Genomic DNA, 18,369 nt, shown 5'->3' with positions numbered 1-18,369 from the left:
GTGAATAAACCTGCAGTTTTTCAGATGATGGTATCGGCCAGTTCTTCTTTTGAATAGCTTGTGGCCTTGGGAGTCGTGCTGGCCATTGAGCAGTGGGCTGTGGGTTCGTAGTGTTTGAGGTTGACTGCTTTCTGAGATTCTTTTGCGAAAAAGTGCAGTTTTAAATTGGGCTGTGTAGTCTCTTCCCTCTTTCAAAGAGTCTGGGTGTGTTCTAGTCGGATTATGTGGGAGGTCGACTTGTTACTTGTGTGCTCTGGATACCCGCTCTGAAAGTCGGTGCATAGGCTCTACCTTAAGAGCTACCATATTACAGTACTGATCCCGAAGAAGTCCTGAAAATACGACTTTGCCTCTAGAGTTGGATTCTGAAGAAGTGGATATGATTGTATGGGGGTCAGCGATGAAGTATTGAGTCATTTTGAATTTGTCTGAGGATAGTCTTGTGTTTCTTTTTTTTTCACATCACCGTACACACGACATACTTCCCCTCCTCTAAGAACTCACTCCTGAGTTCGCTAAAAAACCCGAGAATGTTCTATGGAAGTTCTGTAAGGTCTCCCATGTTGCATCCTCCTCAACACGATCCTTCCACTTGATCTTGTATTCCTTGATAGTTCTATTACGAATCCATCTTTCACAAAATTCAAGAATACTTTCAGGTTCGTGTGGAATAAAAGTCAAATCTGTAACTTCTATTATTTCTTGAGGAGAAACAAGTTGATCATCCACACCCAGTAACTCTTTCAGTCTACTGACATGAAATATTGGATGTACTTAACATCAAGAGGCAATTATAGTCTATATGCAACTCGTCCAATTCTTTTAATAACCTTGAACGGACCACAATATCAGGTGGATAACTTCGGAACCAAACCAGTACTTAGGCTCTTGGATTCCTTGGGAATACACAAATATAGCTTCGTTTCTTCAAAGAACTCTCTAGGTGAACGATGTCTATTAGCATGAAATATGTCCCGATCTTAGGCACTTCTAATAGACTCCTTGGCAAACTGCAGCATTTCTTGCATGTCTTGCAAGAATGTCTTTGCAGCATCATTTTGTATTTCCCTTAACCCAACCATAACTAGTGACTTAGGTTGAAACCCGAACATAAGCATAAAAGGACTGTAACCAGTACTCGAATGCTTTGCATTGTTATAAGAAAATTCTATCATAGGTAGATAATCTTCCCATGAAGACTGTCTCTTAGAAACATATGCCCAAAGCATAACTTCAACCAATTGGTTGACCTTCTCTATACTGCCATCAGATTGTGCATGATCTGAGGAACTCATCAGGGCAAACCATACAGCTTAAACAAGTGGTCCACAAACTTATGAGCCAGCTGAAGAGCTGAGATGGTGGTTCTAGTAGGTAAAAATCTAGCCATTTTTGTCAGATGGTCCACTATGACCCAAATGGAGTCATGAACCTTGTGTGTTCTAGGCAAACCGGTAATAATATGTTAGAGTTAGCTCAAATGTCCACCTCTCATGTAACCCACCAATATTCTGTGTACCCAATGTTGTAAGGCCCCCATATGAGGAGAAGCCATGATGGGTATCGGATATTGGGAGGGATCCCCAGTTTAGACACTGGAAGGGGTCTTAGAGTAGACCAGATGGTTATGAGACGGCTTAGGAGCCAAGAGTGGGGGTTCGGGGGGGCGATAGCCCCCCCGATAGCAGGGGGTCCGGGGGGCGCAGGCCCCCGGTGGGGGTCTGGGGGCAAAGCCCCCAGCGGCAGGGTCCGGGGGCTGCCGGTAGCCCCAGGCCCGACGGTATGACCCTACGGCATGTTTTCTGCGCGACGGTATGACCCCCACTCTATGCGCGATCCTTCATCTGCCCGACGGCATGTTTTCTGAAGGGTCGGTTGGTCTTTCAGGCCGACTGTCTATTAGGCCGACTGCCTATTACAAGGCCGACCATCAACCACTCACACTATATAAGTGGCCACCCCCTATCATCATATCACCAGTTCTTCACGCTCATAGTCCTCCGTCCAGCATCTGTCTAGATCACCATCGAAGCTCTGTCTGTAGAGCGCACGGGTGGACAGCCAACCATCAGTTGTATCAGCAGTTTGGTATATCAGAATTTTTGTATTCTCTCCAGCTTTCCATCGTGTACTTGCGTTTTGTTGTTATCTTCCGCTGCGTACTATTTTCTTACATAATATCCATGGAAATACTTTCCCATTTATGACTCAGGATTTGCAATGGCTGTAATAAACCCGCACTTCTAAGGCATTCTGCCTTAGTAACCTGACAAACCCGGCAACCTACCACATAGTTTTCAATAAATGCACGCATCTTAGGCCAATAAAAGGTATGCTTCACAAGAGACAGAGTCTGATGTATACCTGGATGTCCAACACTAGGAGCATCATGACACTCCCAGAGAATCTTGGATCGAAGATCCGAAACATCTGGCGCACATATCTTTCCATTCCGGAACAGCAAGCCGTTCCTAATCATCCACTGACCTCCCGCTGCCCGTATCGTAGGTGGCACAATCCCTGAGTCCTGGTCAACCATGGAGCTCCCATCCTTGACTTTCTGCCAATAAAAACTGAAATGACTATCAGTTGCGCAAAGCCCTCTCAAGGGTTGAAATAGGTCTGAGGATATTTTCGTAAATGACATAGCATTTACAAACTTGACTCGACTTAAGACATCCGCCACACTATTCAGCGAGCCCTTTCGATAACGTATTTCAAAATCAAAATCTTGCATTAATTTTGCCCATCTAGCCTTTCGTCCCCTCAATTCAGACCCATCACACACATACTTGATTGACTGGTGATCGGTCAATACAAGAAACTTTGAATCATACAAGTAGTGTCTCCAAACCTTCAGAGCATACACAATTGCATAGAGTTCTTTTTCTAGTGTGAGCCAACGATATTGAGTGTCGTCTAGCTTCTTACTCTCAAAAGCTACAGGTTTGCCCTCTTGGAATAAAGCTGCCCCAATCGCAAAATCACTCGCATCGGCCTCTAAAACGTAAGGCCAAGTAGGATCGGGTAATGCAAGAACGAGTGCTCCCTTAATAGTTAACTTCAAGGTTTCAAAAGCCTTGTTCAATGCATCATTCTAAGAGATCGGCTGGGTAGACCTGCGTCCACGACCTTTCAATATGTTTGTCAGAGGTGCCGTAATGTGTGAATAATCACGCACAGACTTTCGTAGAAAAACCATGAATCCTAGGAAAGAACGAAATCTTGTGTCCTAAGTAAATGATCTCCTTCATAAAGAAGTCACATTTACTCATCTTGTCATAGAGCTTATGCTGTCATAGAATAACTAAGACAATCCGGAGGTGTCCAATGTGATCCTCTAGCGTTCGGCTATATACCAAGATGTCATCTAAGAACACGACAACAAATTTGCCCAAAAAATCTCTGAACAAATCGTTCATCATTTGCTGGAAGGTAGCAGGAGCATTGGTCACACCAAAAGGTAATACGAGAAACTCGTAGTGGCCATACCTAGTTCGAAATGCGGTTCTATCTATGTGTCTAGCATAGATACGGAATTGGTGATAACACGTATGCAAATCAATCTTAGTGAAATACTTCGCTCCGGCCAAACGGTCTATCAAATCATCGGAACGAGGAAGAAGGTATCGATTCTTAATTGTCAATTTATTCAATTGTTTATAATCTATACACATTCTTCACAATTATCTTTCTTCTTTCTTAATAGGACAGGTGCTCCCCAAGGTGATTTACTTGGGCGGATATAGCCCATATTCAAATAATCTTGTAGCTGTGAAGCTAACTCATCCTCCTCAAGCTGGCTTATCCTTTCTAGAGTGGGGATGCGATGCTTTTAGAGGCTGAGTGCTTTTAGAGGGCTCAGCCTCTAAAAAAGCCCCCCCCCCCCCCCTAACTTGGAGGGGTAGTGCTTTTTTCAGCATCCAGCCCCCCCCCCCCCCCCCCCCCCGAATTGACGCAACCTTGCCTACGGCCTGCTCCAACCTATGGCGCACCCCTCGACTCCCTCCTTGGCTGCGAACTGCTCCAACCATTGGCGCCCTCGTGGTCACTGCTCAGCCCGCCGTACCTGGGTTCACTAAGACTCCCCCACAGCCCATCGCTTCTCTTCTACCATCGCTTCTCTCCTGCAAATCTTCTCTATCCCTCCAAGTTACACCTCGCTCTCTCTCTCACCTAACGCCTCAGTTCAACGTCGAATTCACTCACTCTCTGCCTCTCCTACCTTCTTTCCCTAATCTAAACCACTTCCCTTAACCGATGAACCAATCAACCACTGGTAGAGTAATGAACATGAACTTCGAAATTAGGGCATACTTGGAGAAAAAATCGTCCAAAATTCTTGCAACAGAAGTTCCTACCTTAGGAGTTGGCTCTGATACCAACTGACACGACCCCAGCACTCTTGAAACCTCTGACCTACAAGCAAACACAAGAACACACTAAACGTGAGGAAACCAAGCAAGCTGCTCACCACCCAACCATGACATCTACGGGATGCGATCCTGAATCAGGAGATGTCCCCTCTGAGCCACGAGCTAAGCTACAGGCACGAACTCCCAACCAAATCCTAACCAGCCTAGTGTCCCATACCACCAGGTGACGCTGTGAAGCCTGGGATCTGCTATTGGGCCTCGGGCAAGCGCGCGTCCGCAACTCAATTCAGGATCAGACCTAGCACCTGGGAACAAGACTTGCTCCCATCGGCTCCCTGAGAACTGAACCTCTGGGCCCCTTATATAGACTCGGGCCCCAAGCACCAAAAATAGCGAAGATCTCTAACTAGTTTGTACCCTTGCCACTCAACCCGAGAATCAAGCCTGCCTAGCTCTAAGCCTCTCCAAGCTATCTGAGCTAGTCTTGTGTACCCAGTACATGTCGGATACCAATCCGTGCATATGACAGCAACCCAAGGCATGGGCTACCACATGGCAAGTCCATGTAGTTTGATCGCTCATGGAGCAAGAAGCCTTCACACCCACTATGAATCTTTGCTTAGTGAAAGAGACAAAAGTATTGCAACGTTAGAGTCTTGGAATCAACATTTGGTATCATCTATGCAAGCTACAACTATTTAGATGGCTGCGGAAGAAAGTGGTATGATGGCATAAAGAATAAAAATCAGGAATTACTGAAAAAGGTTCAAACATTAGACGCTTTGTTGGGAGAGCACACTTTAAATGTAATTCACTTACAGATGCAAAACACCTATCTTAAAGATGAAATCAAGAAATTGGGAAAAACATTAGCATTCATGAAGGATACTCCTATGGGTCCAAGACTTCGTAAGAGAAAATTGCGTCCAATGGATGAAATATCCAAAAAAACTAGTCACTGGAAGCGTCGAGTGAGAGCTTGCAAGACTAATTCAAAACTCATGTCTATCCATGATAAACACTACGCTGCTATGTGTAAAGTGTTTACCAAAAAAATGTTAGAGTTTACTATACATCATCCCAATTTCAAAAGTCCAAAATCAGAGATAACTTCTGAGTCAATGAGCAAAGTTGTGGAGCAATTCAATGCAACTAATGCACAAGGAGTCTATGATACTGTAGGGATAAGTACAAGGGCATATTGTCTCATATTGAAGAGCATAAATGGTAAGGAAGGCTTGGGAAGCCTTGGAATAAGGAAGGTCATGAGATCTTCACGAGAAGGGAGTCGAGTGCAGCCAGGAGCAGGGGAGAGCCTTGAAGGAAGGCAGATGGTGGCTATGGTGGGCACGGGAGGCAGGACGGGCACTTGGTGAAGGGCAAGGTCCCGGAGTACATCCATACGACCTCTTGGTATGGGCTAGAAGTACGGCGCCTACGTGAGGTCGCGGAGTAAGGATTCCATACAATCTGTGTACGGTCTGCTAGTACGGGTTGGTACGGGCTGATATTAACTGCGTGTACGGAATACTAGTATGGACTGCTAGTACGGGGCTAGTATTACAGTGCCTACATATGACCTGCATATACGGAGGGCCGTACGTCTGATCTGTGGACTATCAAGTACGGACACCCACACGTGCAGGTTGCCACGTATATGCCTGTGCGCACAGCCTTCGTAGGGCCTATGTACAGCTGCAAGGACCTGAGTGTACGGGTGACGTACGATCAGTACGGTTCTTTCATGGCTGGTCACAGTAAATTCACGGGCTGGTTGTGTAAGAGGTTGACAAACTGAGATTGGCCCCTTCGCAGTTGTCTATTGGTTATGTGCCTAGGCTCAAGTGGGAGCTACAGCTGAAGGGTGCATCCATCCCTTCTTGTGTTTGCTCGTGAGCATTGGGCTGTGTTTTGAAGAGATTTGCTTGCCAGGACAATTTACAATGAATGCTTGCAGAGGTTGCTCGTACTTCTGAGCATCGTGGGGGGTTCAATTATACTTTCACCCATTGTTTGGGTATATCAGTGAGTCAATGGACACTTGTGGTTGTCTTGGGAGCGCATGGCCTTGTTTGGGCTGCTAGTAAATTCTCTCAGGTTAAATGCAAGTGTTTGCATTGAGAATGGATACCTATGGTCACGTGGGTGTGAGAGAAGAGCCCCGCAAGGCTAATGTGGTGTGATTTTGAAGCCTATGAGGTGTGGAAAGAGCATTGAATGCAAGTGGGTTTGTACTCATTGCATAACCTACCTATGGTCCTCCTCAATTAATAAATAAATACCGAAAGGAGCACCAAGGCTTTGGGGCCAGTCTATGTCTTTGTATTTGAGCAAGAGCGCTCTAGCTCCCCCTATCTATCTTTGGAGTGTTTGCTGAGTATTTTATTGTGAAGGCTTCTGTTTGGTTAGTGTTTTACCACCCTCTTGTTAGCCTTGAGGCTGGTTTCATAATTCCGTTGACAGGACATCACCATCTTTCTTAAGGAGGTGAGCCTGTGATTGTCTTTGGTGAAGTGTTGTTTGCTGTAATTTGATTACAGCAAGAAGAAAATCAACAAATATGTCTTTGACAGATAATGATTGGGATATGGAGGGGCAGTCCTCCCAGGATGAGCAAGAAGAGCAATCTATGCATGTGGGAGCCTCCCAGAATGACCGAAATGTTGAGGCATAGCAAGTGGTAAATCCTTTTGGTGTGAGCGCCTCTCACTCAAAAGGGTCAAAAGAGGCTGAGGATGCAGAGGATGCCGATGCTATCTTTAAGGCACAGTTAGTGAGAGCGGTGGGAGCACTCACGCAGCTCACGCAAGACCCAAGGTTCTTTGAGTTTATGCAGACTCCTTTGAGGCCTAAGGAGAGAAAGAAGCATTCTCATTCAGGGGAGCCTAGTGGGGTTCAAAAGCAGCCATTTGGAGTGAATCCATTGGATGGACAGCCTCCAGTAATGCCAAATGTACAAGGGGTTCCAAGGCAGCAGCCCTTTCAAGGTCTTGGTATGGTTATGCATGGCCAAGGGCCTGATTTTCAGAATTTAAATCAAGGGCAGCAAGTTTTTCCCCCAACCCTTTATGCATCCAGGGTATTTTGGTGGGGGTTCAGTATTTCAAGCAATGGCTGGTCAAGTTAATGATGGTCAAGGAATGCTTGGAAATTACCCTATTGGTTTACAGCCTGGGATGACAGGGATGCAAGGCAATGTATTTGGGGAAATGTAGCCCGCAATGCCCAACATGATGTATGGCAATATTGGCATGCAACCAGGAATGCAAAGTGGAAGGACAGGAACCATTGGAGCTCCTACAGGTATGTTTGGTATGCCTGAGGCTGGTTTGACAAACCCTCTATGGGTAGTGGTTATGCAGAACAGGCTCTAAACAGGGCACCTTATAGGGTGAGTGCAGCTCAGCAAGAAGAAATCATGAGCCAAGTGAAGGACCTTTTGGATAAGGGGCTGATTCAGCCTAGTTCTTCCTCTTACTGTTCACCAGTTTTGTTCGTACAAAAGAGTGATGGTTCTTGGAGCATGTGCATTGATTATCGTGCACTCAACAAGATAACCATAAAAAATAGATTTCCAGTTCCCAAGGATTGATGATATCCTGGATAGATTGGAAGGGTCAGCCATTTTCAGTCGCATAGATTGCAAGAGTGGGTATCATCAAATACGCATTCGTCTAGAGGATGTGTCCAAGACAGCTTTCAGGACCAGCTTTGGGTTGCATGAGTTCTTAGTTATGCCATTTGGGCTTACGAATGCTCCTACCACCTTTAATCAGATGATGGATAGAATCTTTTGTGAGCATAGGGCTTTTTTGGGAACTTTCTTTGATGACATGATCGTGTACTCAAAAGATGAGGCAGAGCACATGAAGCATCTGACAATTGTGTTCGCAGAACTCAGCAAGCATAGGCTGATTGTAAATGCAAAGAAAAGTGAATTCTTTATGCCTGAGATTCACTTACTGGGGCACATTATCTCAAAGGATGGGGTGCACATGGATCCCACGAAGATTGAAGCAATTCGCAGCTGGCCACAGCTTAAGAATTTGCATGTAGTACGAAGCTTTTTGGGCTTATGCTCGTACTATAGGCGATTTATACGCCATTTTGCTGAAATTGCATCACCACTCTATGCTATGCAAAAGGATTGAGCATCCTTCATGTGGGCTGAAAAACAAATTGCAGCATTTGAGATGCTAAAAGAAAAGCTTACCACAGACCCAGTATTGATCTTACCACATCTTCGCAAAGCTTTTCACATCCAAGATGATGCATGTGGAAAGAATGGCCTTGGAGCCCTCATTATGCAGGAAGGACGGGTAGTGGCCTTTGAGAGTAGAATTTTGCAAGATGACGAGAGACATCTAGGCATTTATGAGAAGGGATTGCTGGCTGTAATTCATGCCCTTGCTACATGGAAGCACTATTTGCTTGGGGCTGATTTCACAATGCACACAGATCATCAATCTTTAAGATATTTCCTCACTCAGACTAAGTTATTTGAAAAACATATGCGATGGGCCAATTTCTTATCCATGTTTCACTTTCAGATAGTGCATGTGGAAGGTAAAAAGAATGTGGTGGCCGATGCATTGTCAAGGAAGCCTTAGGTTTCCACAGTAACCATTGCTTACCACAGTGAATTGGATGCAATGAAGGACCAGTATGCTCAGAATGAGGATTTCTCAATGATTTATGACCAGCTGTCTAATGATCAGCGGCATGACCATTATACTCTCAAAGATGGCTTCATTTGGATGCCTTTGTGTCACAAAGCAGCTAAGGTCAAAGGTTATAATAGAAAGTCATGCTCCACCGTATGTAGGACATAGAGACATTGATGCTACCGTTAAAGCAATGGAACACTTTTACTATTGGCTAGCTTTGAGACGGGATGTGGATGCCTTTGTCAGAACATGCATCATCTGCCAGAAGAGGCAGAAGACACCTAGATTGTTGCAGCCATTGCCAATCCAAGATAGACTGCACACTTCATTCCAGTAAGGAAGAAAATTACAGCGGATCATATGGCAAAGTTGTTCATGCAGAACATTTTCAAATACCATGGGATGCCTCAGTCTATCGTAAGTGACAGAGATCCGCGCATGACGAGTCTCTTTTGAGAGGGCTCTTCGAAAATATGGGCACTACACTGAGATTTTCATCTTCTTTTCATGCAAATTTGACTGCTCTTGATTTGCTGAAATGCTATGTGTCTGAGCATAAGACACAATGGGATCAGTTTCTACCCTTAGTAGAATTTTGTTACAACAATACTGTGCATACTTCCACTAGGAAAGCTCCTTTTGAAATAGTGGAAGGAGGCAAGAAAGTTCCACCTATCTTGCATACAAAGGATAAGATTTTTGAAGCTGATAGGTGTTGGGTGTTGGAAGCAATGGAAGCACAATGGAGAAAAACGAGATGCTGTAATAGATTGCTGCAAAATTGAAGTGTGGAGACTCAAGGGAGAGCCAACATAACAAAACCCTAAGGCTAACTGCCCTAACTGGACTAAGTGTCCTAACTGACCTAGATGGTACAAAAACTAATTGTACCAATAGTCATAACTGACTATAACTAGGCCTACAAGGCTCATACCAAGGTATAAGTGGCATCTATGGATAGCCCATGAGATAGCCTACAAACCTCCCTCCATGGTATGGCCTGAAGTATCCTGGACATGGCTCAGGATACCTAAATATCTAGTGTCATGGTTGCACATGTTCGTCCCGTAGGATATAGCAACCTATGACTGTACAGAGTACAACATATGAAGTTACAAAAGGTACCAAGTTTAAAGCTTGCCGAAAAGCCTCAAACTTAGGTCGAGGTAGAGCCTTCGTAAAAAAATCTACCAAGTTGTCTTCAGTGGGAACATAAGATAACTCAATATCACCTGCTGATAATCGCTCTCTAACATAGTGATAGTGAACCTCAATGTGCTTTGTGCGAGCATGGAAAACTAGATTCCGTGCAACAGCCAAAGCACTCTGACTATTAGTGAAAATGACGGTAGGAGCAGTCTGACATGCACAAAGATCTGCAAGTAGCTTCCGAAGCCAAACACACTCCACTGTAGCTGTAAAAGCGGCTCTGTACTCAGCTTCACAGCTAGAAGTAGCAATTGTACTCTGCTTCTTGCTGAACCAAGAAACACATGAAGTACCAAGCATAAAACAGTTGCCACTATGTGACACACCAGTGTCAGAACAACCAGCCCAATCACTATCAGTGAACCCATGCATGACAAGTGAAGTATCAGCCCCATAAAGAAGGCCTAAATGCTGAGTGCCTTTAAGATATCTGAAAACACGCTTCACGGCATGCCAATGGTGCATAGATGGGTTGTGCATATATATGCTCAACCGTGAAACAACATACTGTTGATCAGGTCTCGTATGGCATAGGTAAATCAACCAACCAACTGCCGGCTAATAGAGAGTGACATCACATGTACCGCTGCCATCCTCAGAAGAGAAGTGAAAACCAGTCTCTAATGGTGTGGATACTGGCTTGCAATCCTCACACTGAAAATGCTGCAAAAGCTATCCAATGTACTTGGATTGTGACATCAAAATGCCCCCCTCACTGCTAGCAAATTGAATGCCCAGATAGTAGTGCAGAAGACCAAGATCAGACATAGCAAATGCCTACTGCAAATCAACTTTAAAATCTGCAATTTGCTGAGCATGTGTCCCAGTTACAAGCACGTCATCCACATAAACGACTAAAATCAGCAAATCTGTCCCACTTGCGGATGTAAAGGGTGGCCTCTGTAGGGCTGTTCTGAAAGTCAAGTGTCAACAAATGAGAATGAATTCTCGAATACCAAGCCCGAGGTGCCTGCTTCAATCCATAGAGGGCCTTTTTCAAGCAGCATACCTTGCTTTCAGAACCTTCAACCTCAAAGCCAGGAGGTTGGGAAACATAGACCTCTTCCTGCAAATGCCCATGAAAGAAAGCTGTCTTAATATCAAGCTGATGTATCTGCCAATGAAAGTGGGCAGCAAAGGCAATAACAATGCAAATGGTAGTGATCCTGGAAGTGGGAGCAAAAGTCTCCTCAAAGTCAATGCCATGCTGCAGAGCATAGTCCTTAGCAACAAGACGGGCTTTGTAACGGTCCACTGAGCCATCAGCTTTCCATTTGATCTTGTAAACCCACTTAGTTCCAATGGCATTCTTGCCATAAGGCAAATCACACAACTCCCAAGTGTCATTCTGATGGATAGAATCCAATTCATTTTGCATGGCCTTCATCCAACAATCATTCTGAAAGGCATCTTGATGACATAATGGCTCTTCATTGCATGCTGTAGCAACCAAAGCATAAGCAACAAAACTAGCATGCTCTTTCCGGACAGCTGCTCTCGTATGGGCTGGCAAAGGAGTGTCTTGTTTGCTGTCTCTTAATGTGTCAAGGAGCCAACGGAAAACCTTTTTAGGCTCCTGAATTTCTGCTCTTTCCTGGTCAAGATCCCGGTGCAAATGATCCTAATCAATGATAGGCATATCAGGCTGAATTTCTGCATGCACATGGGGCTGTAAATGACCAACAGATGAAGGAAGGACAACCTCAGATGGAACATCATCCCGAGCATCGGATGTAAACAAAGGCATCAAGCTGTCAAATATGTTTGGGGCATCAACAACCGGCTGTTTTTGACAGTCTAGCAAAAGCATAGTGGAAGATTCATCAAACACAGCATCCCAACTGACAAAACACTTGCCTGTGCGGGGCTGATATAGCTTATAGCCCCTGCTCTCTGAACTATACCCAAGAAAAATGCATTTAACAGCTTTATCATCCAACTTAGTGCGTCTCTGTGAAGGCACATGAGCATAAGCTAAGCATCCAAAAGTCCTCAGGTGGGAAATGCGAGGCTTACGACCCGTCCAAGCCTCATAAGGTGTGATAGTCTACAATGCCTTTGTAGGACATCTATTCAAGATGTAATTTGCACACATGACCGCATCCAACCACAACTTATTAGGCAAATGTTTGCCTTTCAACATGCATCTGGCCATTTCCATCATTGATCTATTCTTTCGCTCAGCCACGGGATTCTGTTGAGTATAAGGCACCGTGCATCGATGATTAATGCCACGGGAAGCCAAAAAAACAGCAAACTCCTTCGACATGTATTCAGCCCCCCTGTCTGTATTAATGTGAGCAATGTGCAGTCCACTCTCATTCTCAGCCAAGGCAATAAAGTGCTTGAAGCATGAAGAAACATCAGACTTGGATTTCAATGCGCAAATCCAAGTGTACCTGGTGAAATCATCAATAAAAGTAACAAAATAGTAGAACCCCCAAGAGCTGCAACCCTCATGGGTCCATAAACATCACTATGAACCAGATAAAGCTTACATGAAGCACCAACTCTACCATCCTTGGGAAACGCAACACGGTGCATCTTACCAAGTAAGCATGGTTCACAAACATGTTTGGTAGGCATATGCATTTTGGGAAGATCCACAACCATATAACTTCACCAGGGCTCCAAAATTGAGGTGTCCAAACCTCTCATGCCACAAATGAGTATCTGCCATGGTAGAATCAATAGCACAGGCATGTGCATCGGCAAGTGCAGCATCATCATCTGAACATCTGTCATAAGCATCAAGTTTGTAAAGACCGCTAGACAATGTGCCAGTCAAAACCAGGGTAGAGGCATGTGTAACATCATACACTGCACACCTCACACCATCAAAAATAACCTGAAAGCCACATGTAGCAATGGCTGAGGTTCTTACGAATGCCTGGAACATAAAGCACATGCTCTAGAGTGACAATACCACCATAGACAGAAGTCAGAGCAACTTGCCCAATACCTTTCACGGTATATGATGCATTGTTGGCACGTGTGACACTACCCCTCTTAGATGTAAGCTCCAATCAACTAAATAACTTCTTGCAGAAAGTGATGTGCTTGCTAGCACCACTATTAAAGAACCAAGCATCACGAATATCTAAAACTGCCATACAAGCATCATGAACATCAGGATTATACTCACATGTAACCAAGAAAGCCCAATGGTGGTCTTGTGCAAAATTAGCGGACTCATGTGCATTTGCATCTCTTGCATCCCATCTTGACTGTTCTTGAGTTGGAAGAGCAGCAGCAGGAGTGCTAGAGGAAGAGGCATCAAGAGTAGTACCCCCTGCAGAAGGACCAGCAGTAGAGGCAACCACTGTAGCATTGGCTGGCCTCATATCAGCCCCGGAAACAATATTCCACAAATGCTTTGCAACAAGAATATGTTTCATGAGATAAGACCACATCGGATAGTTGGTGCCATCCAACTTATCATCTTCACGAAGAACTCCAAATAAATCTGGATTGTTCCCAGCCATAGCAAATGTGATACCCTGAAAAAGACCTGAAAACCCAAAAGCCTCAAGGCTATCACTGCAAAAAGCTGGCTGTCCAAAAATGACAGCAAATATCTGCAAATTTTCGACCCAAATCAAAGGGCAAATGCAGATCTGACCCAAATGTGACTATAGCAGGCAATGTTCACTGCAAAAACAGCAAATCTGGCAAAAGCCCCAAATTTATCGAGGGCAAATAGGCCAAAAAGAGGGCAAATACAGAAAAGCCCCAAATTTTACTGAAATTTTTGCAAATGTGACCCAATGTATGAAGATTTGACTCAATGTCCTGCAAAAGTGACTCAATGTCCTGCAAAATTGACTCAATGTCCTGCAAAAGTGACTCAATGTCCTGCAATATTGACCCAAATGTATAGCCTCAAGGCTTGAAAATGCAAAATTAGGACTTGTTGTCCACAAGGTGACTGCAAAAGTACAACTATCCTAATGTATAGACCTCAAGAGGGAGGCTTTCCAAACTGTTGAAATAGCTTGATAATACTTCAAACAGTCAAAGGAAGGTAAGGACATCAAAAGCTTCCAAAAGGCCCAAATTTTGAGAATGTCCTGTAAGGTACGAGCTGTACGGACAGACCAGGTACATGACTGTATGGAACACACGTGACTGTACGGAAACACAGTACGAAGCAACGTGTACGGCTGTACGGAAGCTGTATGGAACAGGTACGATACCTTTTGTACGACTATACGAAAGATGTACGGCGCAATACTTCTGCTGTACGAAAGCCTGATGTACGGAATCACAGTTAGTTTTTAACTTTGTACGGCAGATCTTCACACGTGGCTGTACGGCGACGCAGGTATAACTGTACGGAGCTCAATACGAAGCAGAGTGTACGTCTGTACGGAGCTCAATACGAAGCAGAGTGTACGTCTGTACGGCGGTGCAGGTACGAAATGCAATACGAAACTTAGTGCGAAGCAGTTTGTACAACGGGCGTATTGTGTGCAGACTGTGTACAAGCGTCCGTACACAGTCGTACGGACTGTACGAATGGAGAAGCAGGTAGGCTGAGGAGAACTAGTGCAAATCTAGAAGCAGAAGACTGTGTACGGGCGTCCGTACACAGTCGTACGAACTGTACGAATGGAGAAGCAGGTAGGCTGAGGAGAGCTAGTGCAAATCTAGAAGCAGGAGACGAGTCAAAACGTGGCTTTGATATGGACTAAGTGTCCTATGTAGCCTAAAAGACACTAACACTATAAGTGTCTTTATTTATGCCTACAAGGCACATACCATGGCCTATAGGGCATCACTAGAACCACCAGAGGATGGCCTACACTCAATGCATTCCTCTCTGAAGAACGCTTCTTTTGAGCCCAAGAACTCCCACTTCTTCGCGACAGAAGTGCTTTCTTTCACATTTTTCAGCGAAATTCTTATTGGTCGGCTCTTGTAAATGCTCTTTCTTCATGCCTTTGCACTCCTCTTTGGCTGAGAATGCAATTGGCATTGGCTACTATGTCCTCTTGGCGATTGGGGACTTGGTTCGAGTTTTCAGGGCTTGGTGAGTTGTGAGCCTAAAAGACACTAACACTATAAGTGTCTTTATTTCTTTTTTCCATAAGCTATTGGTTGGCCTCGTGTGCCGCCTCTTTCTTGGTTCACAGGTGCCCACGCAGTGCTACATGAGTCATTCTTTGGTTGGGTACTTTGCTGATTTTATTTTGGAGCTTTGAAAAGCTTTGTGAATGCCATCTGGAAACCACTCAAAGAGAGTGCAACTGGGGTGCAATGTGATTCCATCTGGACAGCCAATGGAATTGCACTCGGAAAAGAGAATGCCTTTGGATTGAGCCTATGGGTTAAGTGCACTTATGTGATGGTGTTCTATGCTTGAAAGCCTTGCGAAGGCTCAGTGAATTGGGGCTGCGTGCTCAGTTGCAGGGAAGGTCTCCCAGATGCAACTTGTCATCATTTCACTGTGAAACATAAAGAAATATCGAAAGGGGCGCCACGGTGTTTGGGGCCAATCGGGTGCACTTGTCTATATTTGTTGAGCAAGGGCATTCTAGCCTCCATCCCTTTTTCAGTGGTTATGTTTGTGAACAAATGGATAAATGCCAAATGGTGATCATGCAATGGTTAATGGTTGTGATATATGCTTTGTGAGCTGTAAGTAATTGCTGAAGTGATTATTACACTGCCCTCTGAGTGATTAGAGGCCGGTTTCAGCCACAGTGTTTGGGGCCAATCGGGTGCAGTTGTCTATGTTTGTTGAGCAGGGGCATTCTAGCCTCCATCCCTTTTTCAGTGGTTTTGTTTGTGAACAAATGGGTAAATGCCAAATGGTGATCATGCAATGGTTAATGGTTAATGGTTGTGATATATGCTTTGTGAGCTGTAAATAAGTGCTGAAGTGATTAAAGGTTTAGTTCCACTGCCCTCTGAGTGATTAGAGGCCGGTTTCATGGGTCCTACGTAGAGAGACTATAGGTTCTACTTCTTGCTTGGATGATTGGTGTTGTCAAGGAAGAAAATCAGTAATGGAATGATGATGCTGCTCGGCTTGATCAGTGTCTAGGTCCCTCTCTCCTCCTCTGTCATCGTCTGACAAGCCCTATCGTCACCCAATGGTCAGTCGCTACGCATGGTTGATCAAGATGGGCCAAGAATCTTTGAGGGGCCAAAACCTGTCCTGAATAGATACTGGTCACATCCATGGATCTCAAAGTACACAAGGCTATAAATACAAAGAGCTCCTCTATCTCAATCTCTTGCATATCACATAAAGTGTAGATCCATCTCTCACATGGAGTGCCCTCTACCTATTCCATGTCAATACATAGCCTATGAGAGGATACTCAAAACTGCCCAATCGAGATCCTTAGTGCATGTGGAAGATGGATTTGAGTATATCCCGGTGGTCCAGTAAACCTCTCCTCCGAGATATGCAGACAGTGATCTCTATAGACGCTGAGTTTGACCAAAAGCTCATGAGGTGCTAGCTAAGTCCTGGATCAGTAGACCAGGGTAGGAAGTAAATACCTGTAGGGCAGCAGATTGTGCCATAACTGGAGAAGAATGCAAAAGCTCCTGGATCAGAGGTGACTGCTGCAATGGCTGTGTGACAACAGGTCTGCAGACGCAGCAAGACAAGGCTGTGCGGCAGCATGTAGAGCTCATTGGAGGGCCTACTTAGTCAAAAGGGGCTGGGAAAAAAAGCAATCAAGGAAGATTGCTTACTGTGGAGAACTACGGAGGAGAAACTGTGCAAACAATCCAGTAGATGTAGGATGTGTGCAAACTAGGTGCCTATTTATGCGCCAGGGGGGGGGCCCTAGACCTCTGTAAAATAGTCCGACTGGTTCTGCAGACATGCCAACCCTGTCTGCAATCTACCTGACCTGATAGTGCCGGCCTGCTTGATTCTTCTGCTGCCCCCAGTCTGGAGAATCTTCTGCTCCATTGCCAGGCCTGGATGTGTTCCACTCATTCCTGAGCAGTTTTCCCACGCTTGTGGATGAACATCGTCTCAGTTCTTCTTCTCCTTTCTATGCTGTGTTTTCCAAGTAAGATTTCAGTGAGTGAGTGCATCTATCTTGCGTGAAAGATCAGTGAGGATTTCAGATTGTTCCACTGCATTAGGGTTACTCTTAAGCACTCCCTTTATTCTAACAAGTTTTACTCTGACGACTTAACTTCAGAAAGGAAAAAAACAGTCAGCTACGGGCTGGGTTCCCAAGAGTCTATATTCAATGTGGTGTTCAATAATGAAAAAACTCCTTGTATGTTGTGTAATGTATAAACGTACGTTGCAATATTTTCTTTACATTCTCTGTATCGGTACAGTTCCTCTTATGAAACTGTCCAGAAAGGAGTCCATTTAACAATAAAGGCCCAAAGCAACAAGGTGAAGTCTTAAAGTTGAATCTGATTCTGCCAGCTTTAGAAATAGACAGTTAGAAAGTTGAATCTGTTAAGAATAACAAAGAAAGTTGTCACCTTCTTGTGCCCACCCTGCAAAGCAGAGCACATATATGGAGGTGATGAGCTTCAGTTTGAAGTCCTGTGCTGTTCCAGAGGCTACCAAAATAGCTGCAAGTCACCCGTCCATCAATAGTCAAATGGACCTTGCTGGAAGAGCTTGACGTTGAGAACAGCTGACTTCTTCTCATGGTGGAAACTGGCTGGCAAAGTAACAATGGTAACTGCAAGGAACTTGGTGCCATAACCCGGTAAAGGGCAGCTCTGCAAAGTAGCCAAGCAGAAGGAATTATATTTAAATGACTGATTATTTAAAACGGATAACATATGCAATTGCTGCTTAAATCGCACCCAAAAACCCATTTGTTGACCATAGCTAACCAAACATGGGGTTTGCCATGCCTAAGTATGGTAAGAAAACCCCTAATGTTGGAAGCTCCATTGCTTTTGCCTCAAAACGAATGCTACCATGATGCCATTATAGACATGCATAATATTGTGAGGCTTTTCAAATTGCACACAAATCCATATCATTAACATTATAGACATGCATAAGATTGTGAGGCTTTTCAAGTTGCACACAAATCCGTATTACAAAACCAGTATCCTAGAGTTACATTGATCTGCCAGCTAGGTCGAACTCCATTTCATTCTGAACATATAGT

General features: G+C 44.5%; 1 protein-coding gene across 1 annotated transcript in view; it reads right to left on the bottom strand.

The window, feature by feature from the left end:
• Nucleotides 1-18,369, bottom strand: part of LOC147887424 (uncharacterized) — a 54,077-nt gene that overhangs the window by 25,971 nt on the left and 9,737 nt on the right. The window contains exon 2 of the mRNA XM_087394910.1: nt 17,723-17,968. Coding sequence (XP_087251036.1) covers nt 17,723-17,949 — 227 coding nt within the window. The 5' untranslated portion in view covers nt 17,950-17,968. The remainder of the gene's footprint in view (nt 1-17,722; nt 17,969-18,369) is intronic.

Source organism: Dipteris shenzhenensis, chromosome 23 (genome assembly GCF_047967505.1).
Source record: "Dipteris shenzhenensis isolate YYH24624 ecotype China chromosome 23, Dip_SZ_1.0, whole genome shotgun sequence".
Taxonomy (NCBI): domain Eukaryota; kingdom Viridiplantae; phylum Streptophyta; class Polypodiopsida; order Gleicheniales; family Dipteridaceae; genus Dipteris; species Dipteris shenzhenensis.
The sequence above is the reverse complement of the archived record's forward strand: the minus strand, read 5'-3'. Positions and strand labels throughout refer to the sequence as shown.